The 21,364-nt window shown below is 38.8% G+C and overlaps 1 protein-coding gene across 1 annotated transcript in view; it reads left to right on the forward strand.

Annotated features, from left to right (window-relative positions):
• Nucleotides 1-256: 256 nt before the first annotated feature.
• LOC128643048 (extracellular matrix protein 2-like) overlaps nucleotides 257-21,364 on the forward strand; it is a 177,373-nt gene continuing 156,265 nt past the window's right edge. The window contains exon 1 of the mRNA XM_053695976.1: nucleotides 257-916. Coding sequence (XP_053551951.1) covers nucleotides 628-916 — 289 coding nt within the window. The 5' untranslated portion in view covers nucleotides 257-627. The remainder of the gene's footprint in view (nucleotides 917-21,364) is intronic.

Below are 21,364 nucleotides of genomic sequence, written 5' to 3' on the forward strand. Positions count from 1 at the left end.
GCTGTCAGGCTGAGGCTACCCATGCTGGATGTGTATATTTACACAGATATGACACGTGTAAGACATATATGTTCATGTCATGTGAGGTGATAATATAGACGCATAACCTACCTACATATATACCAGACATTTCCCTCTAATGCCTATGGAGGTCACCAGTCACTACATACCACAGACCTGCCCAGGAAGAGAAGAGAAAGCTTGCTGTGTACTGTATCCCTGTTACTTTTGTGAGCAAACAGAGACCCTATTCATGGTATAAGGCCGCAGACCTAGCAAAGATGCTGCCTGTAAGCTTATACGCAGGGCACTGCTGATTCCAATATCTCGTTAACTCATACCTGATAAAATGAGAAGCCAGAAATTCCTAAAAAGTGTGAAGGTAAGTCTTGTCTAGTGACCCCACAACTGGACAGAAGTCACAGCTTACGGGGCATTTGTTCTGAAGGGAAGTCTCACTACAGACGGGGGAAGAATACACAAATCCCTCAGTGTTTAAAGGAAACTCTCTGGGGATTTCAAGTTGGAAAAGACTTAAGTTTAGTTTTAAGAAATCCTTCCAGTTCCGTCAAAGGGCAGAGAGGTGGAGACCGAGCTTCAGTCAGACTGAACTTATAAACTAAGGACATGGACATATTTGTAAAGAAAATGGGTCACACCATGAAATTGTTTTTTATTGTTGTATCTGTAAGTTTGTTGGGGCTTATTGGAGCAGTCAAGAAGGTACCAGAGAAACATAACAGCCCCCTTCTTCTGCAGAAGGTGGTCCAGCCAGAAGGTAACAGCAAACCAACTTCACTAACAGCCCTGAATACTGAGCGGCTACTTACTGCTGCAAGACAAAGTCCCACCCTAGTGAAGAAGATGGCTGTGGTTGGTCAAAATCCTTCAGAATCTGTCAACGCCTTGAAAGCAGGTACTGTTTGTTTTTGGATGTAGATCAGCCAGTATGCTTTTATATGGAAGTGATAATGGTTCTTATATTGGAATATCTAATAATTAAAAGGATATTAAACACTAAATACATGCTCAGTAGAATGATGCATTCAAAGATAAGATTAGTCTGAGAATAACAAGTAGATGTATTTTCTAAAGTTTCATTATTTGTTTAAATAGTGACAAAATACATAAAAATGTTAGTGTCTATAAAACAATGAAAGCTACCATGTTGTAACTTAGGTTACCTTCTCTGCTGTGACCAATTAGAGACAGTTATAAATAGGCTACTAGAGTGTGCAGCCAATGGCTGTGTAGAATATAACAGTGTTCTGCACTTCCGTTTCTAACAGCAACTGAAAAGCTCACAATTTCAGAATGGAATTACAGGAAAATTTGAAAAAACAAACTATGAAATTGTATTGCAGAGGTTTTTTTTATATATACGATTTAATGTCCCTTTAAAGCCGTACACAATAGGTCTTTTCTATGCGACAACCATTAAAGGGACATAAAACCCACATTTTTTCGTTCATGATTCAGATAGAGTGTATCATTTTAAACAACTTTCCAATTTAATTCTATTATCAAATTTGCTTTGTTCTCTTGGTATGTTTTGTTGAAGAAGCAGCAATGCACTACTGGAATCTAGCTGAGCTCATCGTGTTAGCCAATGACAAGAGGCATATATGTGCAGCCACCAATTAGCAGCTAGCTCCCAGTAGTGCTTTGCAGCTCCTGAGCCTACCTAGGTATTCTTTTCAACAAAGCATAGCAAGAGAATGAAGCACATTTTATAATAGGAGTAAAATGGAAAGGTGTATAAAATTACAAGCTCTATATGAATCATGTAATAAATATTTTGGGGTTTCATGTCCCTTTAATAATGGCCCTTGGTCTGTATGGCAGGAGAATGAACTTCATGTTGGGCTCTAGGCAAACATATGAGAGGTTTATCAGTGCCCTAAACGCTCATATATTTGTTATTATATTGATCTCTAACACCAATAACGTAAAGTGATTTTATAGTAACATAGAAATTCTCTATTATTTCATTATTAATAAATACATTTTGGGATCCTGTTCTAAAGGGTGAAGGTTTAAGAGACATGGGAGTAGATTTATCAATGTGCGGGCGTACGCTGTCAACATTTATTATTGCACAAGCAGTTCTTGTGAAATGCTTGTGCAATGTCGCCCCCTGCACATTTGCGGACGATCGCCAGCTAGCAGAGGGTGTCAATCATCTCGATCGTATCCAATTGGGCTGATTGCTGCCCGCCACCTCAGAGGTGGCGGACGAGCTAAGAAGCAGCGGTCTTAGGTGTACGGGGGGTAGATAGCAGCATCCGCTGCTTGGTAAATCTACCGCATGGGATGCTTGAATTATCTAGCCCCATCACAAAATGTATGTGTGTGTATATATATATATATATATATATATATATATATATATATATATATATAGATCCACACAACTTCAAAGATTGTGACAGCACTGTTTCAGTAAAAAATCCTTATTTTATTGAAGCAACATGGGTCACATAGACCCTTAGTCATGCTACAGACAATAGCTATCCACCTCCTTTTATATCACCTGTATTTAAATTACCTTTAATTACTTTTAATTAACCCTCTGGGTATTCATACCTGAATTTGGAGTAACAATATACCCTACCAGTCAGGATTTATAAAGGTTGTTAAATACTTATTTTTTTCTTTTTCTTTTAGCTATCATGATCTTCCTATGATTTATTGGAGGATGGATAACAATTAGATTACAATTACATATAATACAATCAGAAAACCATTTTATAAAAACAAATAAAGATCGTAATCTTTGTTTAAACCTATCGGATATAGGGTTTTTAAGTGTTGTATCCACCATACTTCCCTTTTCTTGAGGAGTAATTCTCTATTACCTCCTCTTCTCTGTTTGGGAATGTGGTCTATCACTTGAAAACTCAGTTGGCTAACTGTATTACCTGCTAATAGAAAATGTGTTGAGACTGGAAGGGACATATCCTTGCATCTAATAGAAGATTTATGGGCACTTATTCTGTCTTTTATAGGGTTAATTGTTTCTCCTACATAGCCCCGCCCACATGGGCATTTTAGAATATACACAACATAGTCTGTGTCACAGGTATAAAAGCCTTAAATCTCTTGCTGCTTTCTATCATTAATCTGTGCAATATACTTGCCTTTAATCATTGAATTACATTGTGCACAGTTTAGGCAAGGATATGACCCTTTATTAGCAGTCGTCAAGTAGTTTATTGTTTTACTTTTGTTAGTACCAACATCAGCCTTAACCACCATATCTCTGATATGTTTTACTCTTTTATAAGAGTTAATAGGTGGTTTACTAAATTCTTCTATATGGGGGTTTGACTTGTTCAATAGGTACCATTGTTTCTTTAAGATGTTTGAAATACTATCACTATGTTGTTTATATTCAAATGAAAAAATAAGTTGTTTCTTATCTTTATGTTTTTTGTCCTGATGTTTTTTATCCCTAAGTTTCTCCAAAGGAGTGGTGGCTGATTCAGTTTTAACTATATGTTCACAGTTAGAGATGATAGTTTGAGGATAACCTCTATCTTTAAATTTATTTGCCATTTGTTTAATCCTAATCTCTTGCACGTTTTTATCTTGCACGTTTCTCACAGTTCTATAGATCTGACTTTTGGGAATAGAAGAAAACTCTCTATCAGGATGCTAACTTGTGAAATGTAATAACGTGTTGTGGTCAGGGGGTTTGCGGTAGAGGTCTGTAGTTAAGTATACCTCATGCTTATATACCAGTGTATCTAAATAGCTCACATTCTCTTTCGAAAAATTAAGGGTAAACTTTAAACTATCAGTGTTACTATTGAGTTCCTCTACAAAATCATATAATGTTTCCTATGGGCCCCTCCATACGCCAAAAATATCATCTATATACTGTAGCCAAATTTTACAGTGTCTAGAATATGCACCATTAGTATAAACAAATCTATTTTCAAATTGGTTGACAAAAATATTGGCGTATGAAGGGGCCACATTGGAGCCCATTGCCGTACCCTTTTTCTGCAAGTAAAAAGTGTCTTGAAACAAAAAATAATTTAAATAAAGTATAGCATTCAACATGGCTTCCACAAATACACATTGTGGTGCAGAAAATTTAGCATCGTTTTTTATAAGATCCAAAACAGACTGTACTCCTGCCTCATGGGGAATAAGCGTATATAAACTGACTACGTCTAGAGAAAAAAGAATAACTGATTCTTCAACTTGAAAATTTCTGTTTTTCCCCAAAAAGTCACCTGTATCTTTAAGAAATGTTTGTTGAACTGCAGCTATGGGATTGAGTATTCTATCTAGGAAAATGGCAATGTTGGGAAAAAAACAAATCTGTGCTTGCCACAATGGATCTCCCTGGGGGTTCTGTTAAACTTTTGTGTATCTTCGGGATTGTATAAAAGACTGGTGTAATTTGGTCTTTTTTTATAAGGAATATGGCTAGATCTTTAGTAATTACTTTATTTAATAAAGCTTTATTAATTACTTGTGCAATTTCGTTTTGAATATCCACTAATGGATCACAATCCAACATCAAATACACCCCACTGTCTGATAGCTGAGCCAATATCTCTTTTATATAATATTCTCTATCTAAAATTACTACATTATCTGCATTTTTAATTATAATGGATTTATTATTAGACAAATGCTTAAGTGCTTTTCGTTCAGCTATAGTAATATTATCTACAGATTTTTCTTTACAAATTTAATATAGGTCTCAACTCCTGAGTTTAAGGTGCTTGGTACAAATTTAGACTTGTATTTTAACCCTAAGGGTCGTACATCAAAAATAGTATAGTCAACATTATCTGTATCATTATGAGCAACATTTGCAACATTAACAATATTAGCAACATTGTCTTGCTGTGTACAAAAAAATGCTTTTAGTCTGGAAAAAATGGTACAAATCTTTTTCCAAATTAAATTCATTGGCATAAGACATAGGGCAAAAAGATAGCCCCTTATTTAGTATACTCAATTCATCTTTAGAAAGTTGATGCTTAGAGATATTAATTACCAATGTCTCTTGTGTACAATTAGTTGTATCATTCATATTCTCTGTAGAGAGATATTAAGCAGAACCATCGGAATCATCAAAATTATCAGCATTATAAGTACTAATTACTTTACCAACTGTATCAGCATCGTCCCTAATATAGGGCTCCGGATCAGCCAGTCCCTATATTTCTTGCGGTCTCGTTGAAACGGCTTGTTCCGTAGCCGACTTGACTGCCTGGGATAAGTGCCTCCAGCGCTTCACAGAATGGAAGCAACAAATGAGGATTTGGATGTGTTTTTCTATTCGGATATAGATGCTTCCAGGATAACAGCCCTAGCTAAAGGTTCAAGGGATTTCTTGAAAGGTTCCTCCAATATTAATATCACCAAGGACTGGGAGAAATCAAGAATGATACAACTAATAGTACACAAGAGACATTGGTTAGTTGTATCATCGAATGAACAGTAATTTAAGATGCATTCAAATCTCTTTTTGTACTTCTCGTTATTGGTGATAATTGTTGGTCTGAGTTTAATCCTCACGGTATTCGCCTCACTCTGAAATACTCTACTATCGTATGAGCTACATAGTACCACTCTGGCAATTTCTTTCTTGATTTCTTCCAGTCCGATGCTGATACAGTTGGTAAAGTAATTAGTACTTATAATGCTGATAATTTTAATGATTCCGATGGTTCTGCTTAATATCTCCCTACAGAGACTATGAATGATACAACTAATAGTACACAATAGACATTGGTAATTAATATCTCTAAGCATCAACTTTCTAAAGATGAACTGAGTATACTAAATAAGGGGCTATCTTTTTGCCCTATGTCTTATGCCAATAAATTTAATTTGGAAAAAGATTTGTATCGGTTTTTCCAGAACCTCAGGCTAAAAGCAATTTTTTTGTACACAGCAAGACAATGTAGCTAATATTGTTAATGTTGCAAATGTTGCTCATAATGATACAGATAATGTTGACTATACTATTTTTGATGTACGACCCTTAGGGTTAAAAAAACAAGTCTAAATCTGTACCAAGCACCTTAAACTCAGGAGTTGAGACCTATATTAAATTTGTACAAGCAGATATTAAGAAAATCTGGTCTAAAGAAAAATCTAAGATTGTAGATAATATATATTACTATAGCTGAACAAAAGCACTTAAGGATTTGTCTAATAATAAATCCATTATAATTAAAAATGCGGATATGGGCGGGGCTGTAGTAATTTTAGATAGAGAATATTATATAAAAGAGATATTGGCTCAGCTATCAGACAGTGGGGTGTATTTGATGTTGGATTGTGATCCATTATTGGATATTCAAAAAGAAATTGCACAAGTAATTAATAAAGCTTTATTAAATAAAGTCATTACTAAAGATCTAGCCATATTCCTTATAAAAAAGACCCAATTACACCAGTCTTTTATACAATCCTAAAGATACACAAAAGTTTAACAGAACCCCCAGGGAGACCCATTGTGGCAAGCACAGATTTGTTTTTTCCAACATTGCCATTTTCCTAGATAGAATACTCAATCCCATAGCTGCAGTTCAACAAGCATTTCTTAAAGATACAGGTAACTTTTTGGGGAAAATCAGAAATTTTCAAGTTGAAGAATCAGATATTCTTTTTTCTCTAGACGTAGTCAGTTTATATATGTCTATTCCCCATGAGGCAGGAGTACAGTCTGTTTTGGATCTTATGAAAAACAATGCTAAATTTTCTGCACCAAAATGTGTATTTGTGGAAGCCATGTTGAACGTTATACTTTGCTTAAATTATTTTTTGTTTCAAGACACTTTTTACTTGCAGAAAAAGGGTACGGCAAATGGCTCCAATGTGGCCCCATTTATACGCCAATATTTTTGTCAGCCAATTTGAAAATAGATTTGTTTATACTAATGGTGCATATTCTAGACACTGTAAAATTTGGCTACAGTATGTCATGATTGCTTCCGTTCATCGCCGTGTCGCCGCGGCTCCCGGAACTTCTCTGTGTGTCTGACGTCATGTTGCTTAGCAACATGACGCTTTCTCTCACACCCCTCTGATGACGGTTACGCTCCTGCCCTTTAAATCACGGCGGGAGATCTGAATCTGGGCCCGTTTGTTTGTTTCTCTGGATTGTGAGTACCATATCAATTTTGTTCTTTTGTGTACCGACTTCTGCCTGCCTGACCAAGCCTCTTGCCTAATCCCTACTTGCTGATTTTGGATATTGACTTCTGCCTGCCTGACCTTGCCTGTAGCTTTTACCCTTTTGCTGATACTTGGATGCCGACTTCTGCTTGCCTGACCTTGTCTTTTGCCTATACCTTTTGCTGATATTTGGATGCCGACTTCTGCCTGCCTGACCTTGCTTTTGCCTTTACCTTTAAACCTTTTCTTTGATAAACAAAACCTGCTTAAAGGGACATTTTACTTTTACAAGCTGCAAAAGAGAACTTTGCCTTTCTGTTTGTTATACACCTGCTTAAAAGGGACATTTACTTTTACAAGCTGCAAAAGAGAACTTTGCCTTTCTGTTTGTTATAAACCTGCTTAAAGGGACATTATACTTTTACAAGCTGTACAAGAAACTGTGCTATTCTGTTTGTTCTAAACCTGTTAAAAAGGGGACATTTACTTTTACAAGCTGCAAAAGAGAACTTTGCCTTTCTGTTTGTTATACACCTGTTTAAAAGGGACATTTACTTTTACAAGCTGCAAAAGAGAACTTTACCTTTCTGTTTGTTATACACCTGCTTAAAAGGAACTTTTACTTTTACAAGCTGCAAAAGAGAACTTTTCCTTTGTTTTACAAGCCTGCTAAAGAGGACCTTTTTCAGAAGCTTCAAGTAAGAGCATTTCCTTTTTGTTCTTTGTACTACTTAAAGGGACGTTTTATCCTTTGTGGCTTTCCTGCATTCTGGAACAATATTCATTTTTGTTATCTTCTAATCTGCTTCCTGAGTGGGTCACGTCCTGGATATTTCTCAGTGTGCTAGCGTGTGCTTTCAATTCACGCTAGCAGTTGGGTTACATCCCGGATTGATTCCAGAGCGGCTGACATTACAAACGGGCCATAAAAATGGACCCCACTGAATTATCTATGGCCGTGGCTCACCAGGGACAGCTCTTGGGTTCTCATGCCACTCACTTGCAGTCTCTGGACACTAAACTTGATCAAATTACTGCTCTATTACAAAATTTGGTTGCTACCGCACCTCCCAATCCTAATCCCAATCCAAATCCGATTGAGGCATTACCTCCTCCGATTCCTAACAATCAGTCTCAGGTACAACTAAGTCCCAGGATACCTCTTCCGGATAAATATGATGGGAATCCTGAAGAATGTAGAGGCTTTCTGAATCAATGCCGTCTTCATTTCCGAAATAGCCCTACTCTCTTTGCTACTGCCTCTTCTAGAATCACGTTTCTTATTTCCTTAATGAAAGGAAAAGCCTTGGCTTGGGTGTCACCTTTGCTAGAAAAGAATGATCCTATACTGTTGGATGTTGATACATTTCTATCTACATTCTCAAACGTATTCGATAAACCTGGAAGGTCATCCGCTGCTGAAGCTACTCTCCTGGATTTACGTCAAGGAAATCAACCAGTCTCTCAATATGCAATTGAGTTCCGCACCCTTGCCTCTGAAACCACTTGGAATCAGGGAGCACTCAGAGCCGCTTTCCGTAAAGGACTTTCTGAGCGTCTCAAGGATGAATTGGTGTATCGTGAACTTCCAGAGTCCTTAGAAGCCTTAATAAATCTCTGTATCAGTCTCGACGCCAGGTTTCGTGAACGCCAACAAGAAAAGGATAGAACACAGAGGACTTCAACTCGAACTCCTTTTCGTTTAGCTCCTCGTTTTTCTAATCCAGTCACTCCAGTCTCTCCTACTACTGATCAGGCTGAACCCATGGAAGTAGGAAGTATAAAATTAACTGAGACTGAACGCTTGAGAAGACGGACTCTTGGCTTATGTCTGTACTGTGGCCTTAAAGGGCATTTATTAAGGGATTGTCCTACTAGGCCAGTAAAAGCCAGGGCTTAACTCTAGTCCAGGGAACTGAGTTAAGCCAAAATAGTGGTCATTCCCTATACAAGAAACTCTTTGTTCCAGTAACTCTTCTAATTGGACATAAGAAGATCTATACCCAAGCTCTAATTGATTCTGGTGCTGGAGGTGTGTTCATTGACTCTACATTTGTTTCTACTCATTCTATACCCTTACTAAAGAAGGAGTATTCCATTTCAGTCTCTACGGTCAGTGGAGATCCTTTGGGTTCTGGATACATTCAGTTTTCTACTCAACCCTTACTCCTCACCGTAGGAATACTTCATTCTGAGACAATTTGTTTCGATGTCATTCCCACTCCGCAATTTCCCATTATCTTGGGATTACCCTGGCTCCAGATTCACAATCCCATTTTTTCTTGGACTTTCGGTGAACTCACTTCCTGGGGATCTACATGCCAGACTAAATGTCTTCAAAAGATTACTAAGTTACCACTCACTATTGCTCTCACAGTTGAAACTCCGGAATCCTTACCTATGCATTACCATGACTTTGTGGATGTCTTCTCCAAAAAAGAAGCTGAACGTCTTCCTCCTCATCGCCCTTTTGATTGTCCCATTGATCTCCTTCCTGGGGCTGCCTATCCTCGAGGCAAGACATATCCACTTTCTAAACCAGAAAACATGGCTCTGGAAGAATATATAAAAGACAATCTGGCTAGAGGATTTATTCGACCCTCCTCTTCCCCTGTAGGGGCTGGTTTCTTTTTTGTGGGAAAAAAGGATGGCGGATTAAGACCCTGTATTGATTATCGTGGATTGAATCAGATTACCATCAAGAACAGTTATCCTCTGCCCCTTATTCCTGAACTTTTTACTTATCTTCAGGGAGCCACCATTTTCACCAAACTCGACCTACGTGGTGCATACAACTTGATCCGTATACGCAAAGGAGATGAGTGGAAGACTGCCTTTAACACTCGATTTGGGCATTATGAATATTTGGTCATGCCCTTCGGGCTATGCAATGCTCCGGCGGTTTTCCAGCATTTTGTAAACGAGATCTTTCATGATTTTTTGAATATTTTTGTTATCATATACCTGGACGACATCTTAATTTTTTCTCAGAACCACCAAGATCATGTGCACCACGTCAAGAAGGTACTTCAACGTCTAAGAGAATTCCATCTGTTTGCTAAACTGGAGAAATGTTCCTTCCATCAAAAATCCATACACTTTCTGGGTTATGTAATATCGGCATCTGGATTCGAAATGGACCCTACTAAACTTTCTGCCATTTTGGATTGGCCTAGACCTGATTCTTTGAAGGCTTTACAACGTTTCCTAGGCTTCGCCAATTATTACAGAAAGTTCATCAAGAATTTTGCTACTATTACTTCTCCTCTTACTTCTCTCACAAGAAAAGGACAAAACTGTAAGGTATGGCCGTCTGAGGCTATAGAAGCTTTTGAATCTCTCAAAGAAGCTTTTTCCTCAGCTCCTATCCTTCGTCATCCAAATCCTGAGTTTCAATTTATTCTGGAGGTGGATGCTTCCTCTGTTGCTGCTGGAGCTGTTCTGTCTCAACGAATACCAGAGACTGGAAGGATTCATCCTGTTGCTTTTTTCTCTAAAAAATTCACTCCTTCCGAATTTAACTATGACGTAGGGAATAAAGAGTTGCTTGCCATCAAAATGGCATTGGATGAATGGAGACATTGGCTGGAAGGTACTTCTTTGCTATTTACTATACTTACTGATCATAAGAACCTTCTGTATCTTCAAACAGCCAAACGATTAAATTCCAGGCAAGCACGCTGGTCATTATTCTTCTCTCGGTTTCACTATAATTTGTCTTACATACCTGGTTCAAAAAATATTAAAGCAGACGCACTTTCCAGACAATTTCAAGATACCCCAGTTCCTGAGTCTGGTACCATTCTCCAACCTCATGAAGTCATTGCCCAGTTAACAACTTCTTGGTTACAAGAATTACAGTCCGCTCAAGAGCATCTTCCTTTGTCCTGTAAACCTCCCGATGGTTTACTCTTTGTTCCTGAACGCCTTCGTTCCAAGATTTTATTTTGGGCTCATGATAGTCCCCTTTCTGGACATCCTGGCATCAGTATTACCACTCGAAACCTCAAACAACATGTCTGGTGGCCTACACTCTCTCAAGATGTGAAGGATTACGTCTCAGTATGCACACAATGTGCCATGAACAAAACTCCACGCCAACTTCCTTCAGGATTACTCCAACCATTGCCTATACCTCACCAGCCTTGGACTCATGTATCCATGGACTTTATTACCGATCTTCCCTTGTCCACTGGGAACAATACTATCTGGGTGGTGGTCGACAGGTTCACTAAGACGGCTCATTTTGTACCCTTGCCAGGATTACCATCTGCCAAAAGACTCTCTGAACTTTTTATTCTACATATTGTAAGAATCCATGGATTTCCTCTAGATATTGTTTCAGATAGAGGGGTACAATTCGTTTCTCGATTTTGGAGGTCACTTTGTAAACATTTTGGTACTACTATATCTCTCTCTACTTCTCACCACCCACAATCGAATGGTCAGACTGAAAGAGTAAACCAGTGTCTTGAAACTTATCTTAGACATTATGTGGATCATTATCACTCTAACTGGACTTCTTACCTTCCTTTGGCTGAATTGGCTCATAATGCCCGGTACAATTCCTCCCTTCAGACTTCTCCTTTTCATGCAGCTTACGGATATCAGCCTAGGACATTCCCTTTGCATACTTCCTCCACAGTGAATCCTGCTTCTGATCTTACAGCCCGAAGATTAACTCGACATTGGCAGAAGATACATCGTATTCTTTCTGTAACTTCTAGACGTTACAAGTTCTTTTCGGATCTTCGACGGAAGAAGGCTCCCAAATATCGCCCTGGTGATAAAGTTTGGATTTCCTCTCGATTTCTTCGCCTGAAACAACCTTCTAACAAATTGGAACCACGATATGTGGGTCCTTTCCGAATACTGGGTCAGGTATGTTCCACTGCTTATCGGGTAGCTTTACCCAAGTCTCTCAAAGTCCATCCGGTATTCCATGTTTCTCTTTTAAAACCTGTGATGATTAACAGGTATTCTAAGCCTTTTTCTAAACCTCCACCGTTATTGGTGCATGGACATCCTGAGTTTGAGATCAGCCATATTCTAGATTCCAAGTGGCGGGGCAAGAAATTGTATTATCTCATTCATTGGAAGGGTTATCCAGTCACGGAACGTTCTTGGGAACCTGCTCATCAAGTAAATGCTCCTATTTTGGTCAAGACCTTCCACAAGACTCATCCTGATAGACCTGGTCCTGTCCCCCGGAGGGGTCCTTGAGGAGGGGGTGCTGTCATGATTGCTTCCGTTCATCGCCGTGTCGCCGCGGCTCCCGGAACTTCTCTGTGTGTCTGACGTCATGTTGCTTAGCAACATGACGCTTTCTCTCACACCCCTCTGATGACGGTTACGCTCCTGCCCTTTAAATCATGGCGGGAGATCTGAATCTGGGCCCGTTTGTTTGTTTCTCTGGATTGTGAGTACCATATCAATTTTGTTCTTTTGTGTACCGACTTCTGCCTGCCTGACCAAGCCTCTTGCCTAATCCCTACTTGCTGATTTTGGATATTGACTTCTGCCTGCCTGACCTTGCCTGTAGCTTTTACCCTTTTGCTGATACTTGGATGCCGACTTCTGCTTGCCTGACCTTGTCTTTTGCCTATACCTTTTGCTGATATTTGGATGCCGACTTCTGCCTGCCTGACCTTGCTTTTGCCTTTACCTTTAAACCTTTTCTTTGATAAACAAAACCTGCTTAAAGGGACATTTTACTTTTACAAGCTGCAAAAGAGAACTTTGCCTTTCTGTTTGTTATACACCTGCTTAAAAGGGACATTTACTTTTACAAGCTGCAAAAGAGAACTTTGCCTTTCTGTTTGTTATAAACCTGCTTAAAGGGACATTATACTTTTACAAGCTGTACAAGAAACTGTGCTATTCTGTTTGTTCTAAACCTGTTAAAAAGGGGACATTTACTTTTACAAGCTGCAAAAGAGAACTTTGCCTTTCTGTTTGTTATACACCTGTTTAAAAGGGACATTTACTTTTACAAGCTGCAAAAGAGAACTTTACCTTTCTGTTTGTTATACACCTGCTTAAAAGGAACTTTTACTTTTACAAGCTGCAAAAGAGAACTTTTCCTTTGTTTTACAAGCCTGCTAAAGAGGACCTTTTTCAGAAGCTTCAAGTAAGAGCATTTCCTTTTTGTTCTTTGTACTACTTAAAGGGACGTTTTATCCTTTGTGGCTTTCCTGCATTCTGGAACAATATTCATTTTTGTTATCTTCTAATCTGCTTCCTGAGTGGGTCACGTCCTGGATATTTCTCAGTGTGCTAGCGTGTGCTTTCAATTCACGCTAGCAGTTGGGTTACATCCCGGATTGATTCCAGAGCGGCTGACACAGTATATAGATGATATTTTTGGCGTATGGAGGGGCCCATTGGAGACATTACATGATTTTGTAGAGGAACTCAATAGTAACACTTATAGTTTAAAGTTTACCCTTAATTTTTCGAAAGAGAATGTGAGCTATTTAGATACACTGGTATATAAGCATGAGGTATACTTAACAACAGACCTCTACTGTAAACCCACTGACCGCAACACGTTATTACATTTCACAAGTTATCATCCTGATAGAGTGTTTTCTTCTATTCCCAAAAGTCAGTTCTGTAGAACTGTGAGAAACATGCAAGATAAAAACTTGCAACAGATTAGGATTAAACAAATGGCAAAGAAATTTAAAGATAGAGGTTATCCTCAAACTCTCATCTCTAACTGTGAACAGATAGTTAAAACTGAATCAGCCACAACTCCCTTGGAGAAACTTAGGGATAAAAAACATCAGGACAAAAAACATAAAGATAAGAAACAACTTATTTTTTCATCTGTATATAACCAACAAAGTGATAGTATTTCAAACATCTTAAAGAAACATTGGTACCTATTGAACAAGTCAAACCCCCATATAGAAGAATTTAGTAAACCACCTATTAACTCTTATAAAAGAGTAAAACATATCAGAGATATGGTGGATAAGGCTGATGTTGGTACTAACAAAAGTAAAACAATAAACTATTTGACGACTGCTAATAAAGGGTCATATCCTGGCCTAAACTGTGCACAATGTAATTCAATGATTAAAGGCAAGTATATTGCACAGATTAATGATAGAAAGCCCATATATTCTAAAATGCCCATGTGGGCGGGGCTATGTAGGAGAAACAATTAACCCTATAAAAGACAGAATAAGTGCCCATAAATCTTCTATAAGATGCAAGGATATGTCCCTTCCAGTCTCAACACATTTTCTATTAGCAAGTCATACAGTTAGCCAACTGAGATTCCAGGTGATAGACCACATTCCCAAACAGAGAAGAGGAGGTAATAGAGAATTACTCCACAAGAAAAGGGAAGTATGGTGGATACAACACTTAAAAACCCCATATCCGATAGGTTTAACCCCTTAATGACCACAGCCTCATTGGGGGCCATCTTGGGTACTGGCAGCTGTCTGCCAGTACCCAGTTTGCAAAAAAAAAATGTTTTTTTTATTTTTTTTGCCTTTTTTTCTGTAGTGTAGCTCCCCCGCCCCCCACAGACCAACCCCCACCACCTAACTGATGGGTTTTTTTTATATATTTTTCCCCCCATTTTTTTTCATTTTTGTACACTTTTTTCCTGTAGTGTAGCGGTTCCCACCCGCTCCCTCCCCATGCACGCGCCCGCCCCCCGTGCAAGTGCGCGCGTCCGTGCATGCCCCTGGCCATCCCCGCCCACGATCCCGCCCCCTCCAGATCAGCAGGGCCATTGATGGCCGCCACCCGCCTCCCATACCGTCTCCCACCCACCTACGAAAATAGCCACCGATCTCCGGTGCAGAGAGGGCCACAGAGTGGCTCTCTCTGCACCGGATGGCTAAAAAATGCTATTGCAGGATGCCTCGATATCGAGGCATCCTGCAATAACCGGAAAGCAGCTGGAAGTGATCAGGATTGCTTCCAGCTGCTTTCCAGACCGAGGACGTGCAGGGTACGATCTTGGTCGTTAACTGACTTTCTTTTGAGGACATACCCTGCACGTCCTTGGTCGTTAAGGGGTTAAACAAAGATTATGACCTTCATTTGTTTTTATAAAATGGTTTTATGATTGTATTGTATTATATGTAATTGTAATCTAATTGTTATCCATCCTCCAATAGATCATAGGAAGATCATGATAGTTAAAAGAAAAAAGAAGAATTTAACAACCTTTATAAAATCTAACCGGTAGGGGGTATTGTTGTTCCAAATTCAGGTATGAATACCCAAAGGGTTAATTAAAAGTAATTAAAGGTAATTTACATACAGGTGATATAAAAGGAGGTGGATAGCTATTGTCTGGAACATGACTATTGTCTGGTCCACGTGACTCAAAACATTGCTGTTTTATCCCTATGTTGCTTCAATAAAATAAGGATTTTTTAATGAAACAGCAATCTTTGAAGTTGTGTGGATCTATATCTTGAGAGGTTGGCAGACCTCTCCAGCGTACGTGCACTCTGTTACTTTGAAAATACTTGTCTTTGCACTTGGAAGTGTAAGTTAAGGTGCTGGACTTACTTTGATTGTTGTATAACGAGAGAAACAGCAAAACCCCAGACGTACGTTTCAGCCTAGAAGTTGCACCAAGGTGGTAAATCGCCATGGAACAGGCTAACAATGGTATTGAGCTGGTTGTTCGTTCCTGTGAGTATGTATTTAGTTTCCCTATGAGAAAAAGGGGCAACCAGATGTGGACTCCTTGCTCAGTGACTGTGTTTAGAGGAATATGGCTACACCTCACTGACGAGGCCCAATGAAGGCCAAAACCATCGTCTGGGGTTGCTGTGTTCCTTGTTCAGAGGAATTGCCTGGTATTTTGGTGCTGGAATGACCGTAATAGGCGGGATCAGACTGATATACTACTCTGTGAAAAGCATTACTGAGCTAAAAGAAGTTGTAACCAGGTGGTAAATTGCCATGGAACAAGCTAACAATGGTATTGAGCTGGCTGTTCGTTCCTGTGAGTGCATTTCTCTCTGTGTGTATATATATATATATATATATATATATATATATATATATATATATATATATATATATATATATATATATATATATATATATATATATATATATATGTTTATTTTTTTCCAAGAAAAACAATGTTGTAAAGACTAAATTAACTCCTATTTAACCTATGGGTGAAAACATCTTTAGAAAATTGCAAAACCTCACATGGAATCAGAAATGGGTGCACCTGGTGAGCTAATCACAGGATGCACCAGACGAGTTATTGACTGTTATGCAGGAACCAGTTATCTAGAGAAAGTTAGAATGCAGACAGCTGTGGCAGAGACAGCAACACTGCTGCATTACAGATTCACAGAACAAACCTCTGTGAGATGGTGTTTGTCTTTCACATAGAGGAAGACATTAGTCCTAAGGGGAGAAAAAAAAAAATTACAGTATGTTTAATAATTTTTAAGAATTTATATTTATTTCATGTAATTGGCAAGAGTCCATGAGCTAGTGACGTATGGGATATACAATCCTACCAGGAGGGGCAAAGTTTCCCAAACCTCAAAATGCCTATAAATACACCCCTCACCACACCCACAATTCAGTTTTACAAACTTTGCCTCCTATGGAGGTGGTGAAGTAAATTTGTGCTAAGATTTATACGTTGATATGCGCTTCTCAGCATTTTGAAGCCCGATTCCTCTCAGAGTGCAGTGAATGTCAGAGGGATGTGAAGGGAGTGTCACCTATTGAATGCAGTGGTTTTCCTCACAGGAGATCTATTTCATAGGTTCTCTGTTATTGGTAGTAGAGATTCATCTCCTACCTCCCTTATTCAGATCGACGATATACTCTTATATTCCATTACCTCTACTGATAACTGTTTCAGTACTGGTTTGGCTATCTGCTATATGTGGATGGGTGTCTTTCGGTAAGTATGTTTTCATTACTTAAGACACTCTCAGCTATGGTTTGGCACTTTATGCATTAATATAAAGTTCTAAATATATGTATTGTACTTATATTTGCCATGAGTCAGGTTTATGTATATTTCCTTTTGCAGACTATCAGTATCATATTTGGGAAAAAAACATATTTAGGGAAATATTTGTCTTACCTGGGGTACAGACTTTTTTCAATTGGCTGCTTCTTCATTAAATTTTGCTAGCAAAATTAGGCTCGCGAGGGTGCAAAATGCCAAAGTTTATTGCGTCATTCTTGGTGCGAGAATTTTTTTGGCACAAGGTTGCGTCTTCAATGACGCAAGTGTGTCATTTCCGGATGTTGTTACCGCCAAAAAAATTTCAGTTTGCGTTGTGTGTCATACTTGGCGCCAAATAATTTTATTATTTTAAACCCCATTCCTATATGCCTCTTGCCTTTTATTTATCAGAGGGCTATGCTGTTTGCATTTTTTCCCATTCCTGAAACTGCCATATAAGGAAATTGATAATTTTGCTTTATATGTTGTTCTTTCTCTTACATTTGCAAGATGTCTCAATCTGATCCGGTCTCAGAAACCACTGTTGGAACCCTGAGCCTGATAACAGTTCTACCAAAGCTAAGTGCATTTGTTGTAAATTTGTGGAGATTATATCTCCAGCTGTGGTATGTAATAGTTGTCATGATAAGCTTTTGCATGCAGAGAATGTGTCCATCAGTAATAGTACAATACCTGTTACTCCTTCAACATCTAATGTACATGATATACCTATGAATATAAAAGATTTTATTGCTGATGTGATTCAGAAGGCTTTGTCTGCCATCCCGCCTTCTATTAAATGTAAAAGGTCTTTTAAAACTTCTCATAAAGTTTATGAAATTTCAAATGACCGACAACATACTGAATTATCCTCCTCTGATGAGGATGTATCTGATTCAGAAGATCCTTCCTCAGATGTTGACACTGACAAATCTACTTATTTATTTAAAATGGAGTGTATTCGTTCCTTGTTAAAAGAGGTGTTGATTACATTGGATATTGAGGAAACTAGTACTCTTGATATTAAAACTAGTAAACGTTTAAATTCTGTTTATAAACCTCCTGTGGTTACTCCAGAGGTTTTTCCAGTTCCTGATGCTATTTCTGGTATGATTTCTAAGGAATGGAATAGGCCTGGTACTTCTTTTATTCCTTCTTCAATGTTTAAAAAATCGTATACTTTGCCAGCAGTTAGATTGGATTTTTGGGAAAAAAATCTCTAAAATTGATGGGGCTATTTCTACTCTTGCTAAACGTACTACTATTCCTATGGAATATAGTATTTCTTTTAAAGACATTTTAGATAGAAAACTTGAATCTTATCTAAGGAAAGCTTATTTATATTCTGGCTATCTTCTCAGGCCTGCCATTTCTATGGCTGATGTTGCAGCTGCATCAACTTTTTGGTTGGAAAGTTTAGCGCAACAGGAAATGGATCCTGATTTGTCTAGCATTGTTCGCTTGTTTCAACATGCTAATCATTTTATCTGTGATGCCATTTTTTATATCATCAAAATTGATGTTAAATTTATGTCTTTAGCTATTTTAGCTAGAAGAGCTTTGTGGCTCAAATATTGAAATGGTGACATGGTATCTAAGTCTAGATTACTATCTCTTTCTTTTCAAGAGTTATTTGGTTCTCAGTTGGATTTGATTATTTCAACTGTCACTGGGGGGAAGGGAGTTTTTTTGCCTCAGGATAAAAAACCTAAGGGTAAATCTAAAGCTTCTTACCGTTTTCGTTCCTTTCGACAAAATAAGGAACAGAAACCTAATCCTTCCCCCCAAAGAATTTGGTTTCAATTGGAAACCTTCTTCAAGTTGGAATTAATTCAAGCCGTTTAAGAAACCAAAGCCAGCCCCCAAGTCTGCATGAAGGTGCGGCCCTCATTCCAGCTCAGCTGGTAGGGGGCAGATTGAGATTCTTCCAAAACATATGGGCAGATTCTGTCCAAAATCAGTGGATTTAGAGTATTATCTCTCAAGGGTACCGAATAGGATTCAGAGTAAGACCTCCTGTGAGAAGATTTTTTCTCTCACGCATCCCATCAAATCCAGTAAAGGCTCAGGCTTTTCTGAAGTGTGTTTCAGACCTGGAGCTTTCAGGGGTAATCATACCAGTTCCGTTTCAGGAACAGGGTCTGGGGTTTTATTCAAATCTATTCATTGTCCCAAAGAAAGAAAATTCATTCAGGCCAGTTCTGGATCTGAAAATTTTGAATCGTTATGTAAGAGTGCCAACTTTCAAAATGGTAACTATAAGGACTATTCTGCTTTTTGTTCAGCAAGGGCATTATATGTCCACCATAGACTTACAGGATGCCTATCTTCATATTCTGATTCATCCAGATCACTTTCAGTTTCTGAGATTCTCTTTTCTAGACAAGCATTGCCAATTTGTTGCTCTTCCATTTGGCCTAGCAACAGCTCCAAGAATCTTTTCAAAGGTTCTCGGTGCCCTACTCTCTGTAAACAGAGAACGGGGTATTGCGGTGTTTCCTTATTTGGACAATATCTTGGTACTAGCTCGGTCTTTACATTCTGCAGAATCTCACACAAATCAACTAGTGTTGTTTCTTCAAAGACATGGTTGGAGGATCAATTTACCAAAAAGTTATTTGATTCCTCAGACAAGGGTCACCTTAATAGGTTTCCAGATAGATTCAGTGTCCATGACTCTGTCTCTAACAGCCAAGAGACGATTAAAAAAGGTTTCAGCTTGTCGGAACCTTCAGTCTCTATCATTCCCTTCAGTAGCTATGTGCCTGGAAGTTTTAGGTCTCATGACTGCACCATCGGACGCGATCCCCTTTGCTCGTTTTCATATGAGACCTCTCCAGCTTTGTATGCTGAACCAAGGGTGCAGAGATTATGCAAATATATCACAATTAATATCCTTAAATCCCAATGTTCGACTCTTTCTGACTTGGTGGTTAGATCACCATTGTATAGTTCAAGGGGCCTCTTTTGTTCATCCAACCTGGACTGTGATCACAACAGATGCAAGTCTTACAGGTTGGGGAGCTGTCTGGGGATCTCTGACAGCACAAGGGGTTTGGAAATCTCAAGAGGTGAGGTTACCAATCAATATTTTAGAACTCTGTGCTATTTTCAGGGCTCTTCAGGTTTGGCCTCTGTTGAAGAGAGAACCGTTCATTTGTTTTTAGACAGACAATATCACAACTGTGGCATATGTCAATTATCAGGGTGGGACTCAGAGTCCCCAAGCTATGAAAGAAGTATCTCGGATACTTGCTTGGGCGGAATCCAGCACCTGTAATTTCTGCTGTTCATATCCCAGGTATAGACAATTGGGAAGAGGATTATCTCAGCCATCAGACTATATATCCGGGAGAGTGGTTGCTCCATCCAGATGTGTTTTCTCAGATTGTTCAGAAATAGATCTGATGGCTTCCTATCTAAACAAGAAACTACCCAGGTACCTGTCCAGGTCCAGGGATCCTCAGGGGGAAGTGGTGGATGCGTTAGCAGTTCCTTGGTGTTACCAACCTGCTTATATTTTCCCGCCTCTAGTTCTTCTTCCAAGAGTGATCTCCAAAATCATCATGGAACAATCATTGTGTTGCTGGTAGCTCCAGCATGGCCTCACAAGTTTTGGTATGCGGATCTTGTTCGAATGCCCAGTTGCCAGCCTTGGCCACTTCCATTAAGGCCATACCTTCTGTCTCAAGGTTCGTTTTTCCATCAGGATCTCAAATCATTAAATTTGAAGGTATGTAAATTGAACGCCTAGTGCTTAGTCATAGAGGTTTCTCTGACTCTGTGATTAATACTATGTTACAGGCTCGTAAATCTGTTTCTAGGAAGATTTATTATTGAGTTTGGAAGACTTATATTTCATGGTGTTCTTCTCATAAATTCTCCTGGCATTCTTTCAGAATTCCTAGAATTTTACAGTTTCTTCACAATGGTTTGGATAAGGGTTTGTCTGCAAGTTTCTTGAAGGGACACATTTCTGCTCTTTCTGTTTTATTTCACAGAAAGATTGCTAAACTTCCTGATATTCACTGTTTTGTGCAGGCTTTGGTCCGTATCAAGCCTGTCATTAAATCAATCTCTCCTCCTTGGAATCTTAATTTCGTTTTGAAGGCTTTACAGGCTCCTCCGTTTGAGCCTATGGCCCCTTGTTATCAAGCCGTCAACCTCAAATACGCTGGAATTCCGCAGCGTATTTGTGGCGAGGCTGATTCGCCTTAGTTATCAAGCCCTAGATACCGGCAAAAG

Source organism: Bombina bombina, chromosome 12 (assembly GCF_027579735.1).
Source record: "Bombina bombina isolate aBomBom1 chromosome 12, aBomBom1.pri, whole genome shotgun sequence".
NCBI lineage: Eukaryota > Metazoa > Chordata > Amphibia > Anura > Bombinatoridae > Bombina > Bombina bombina.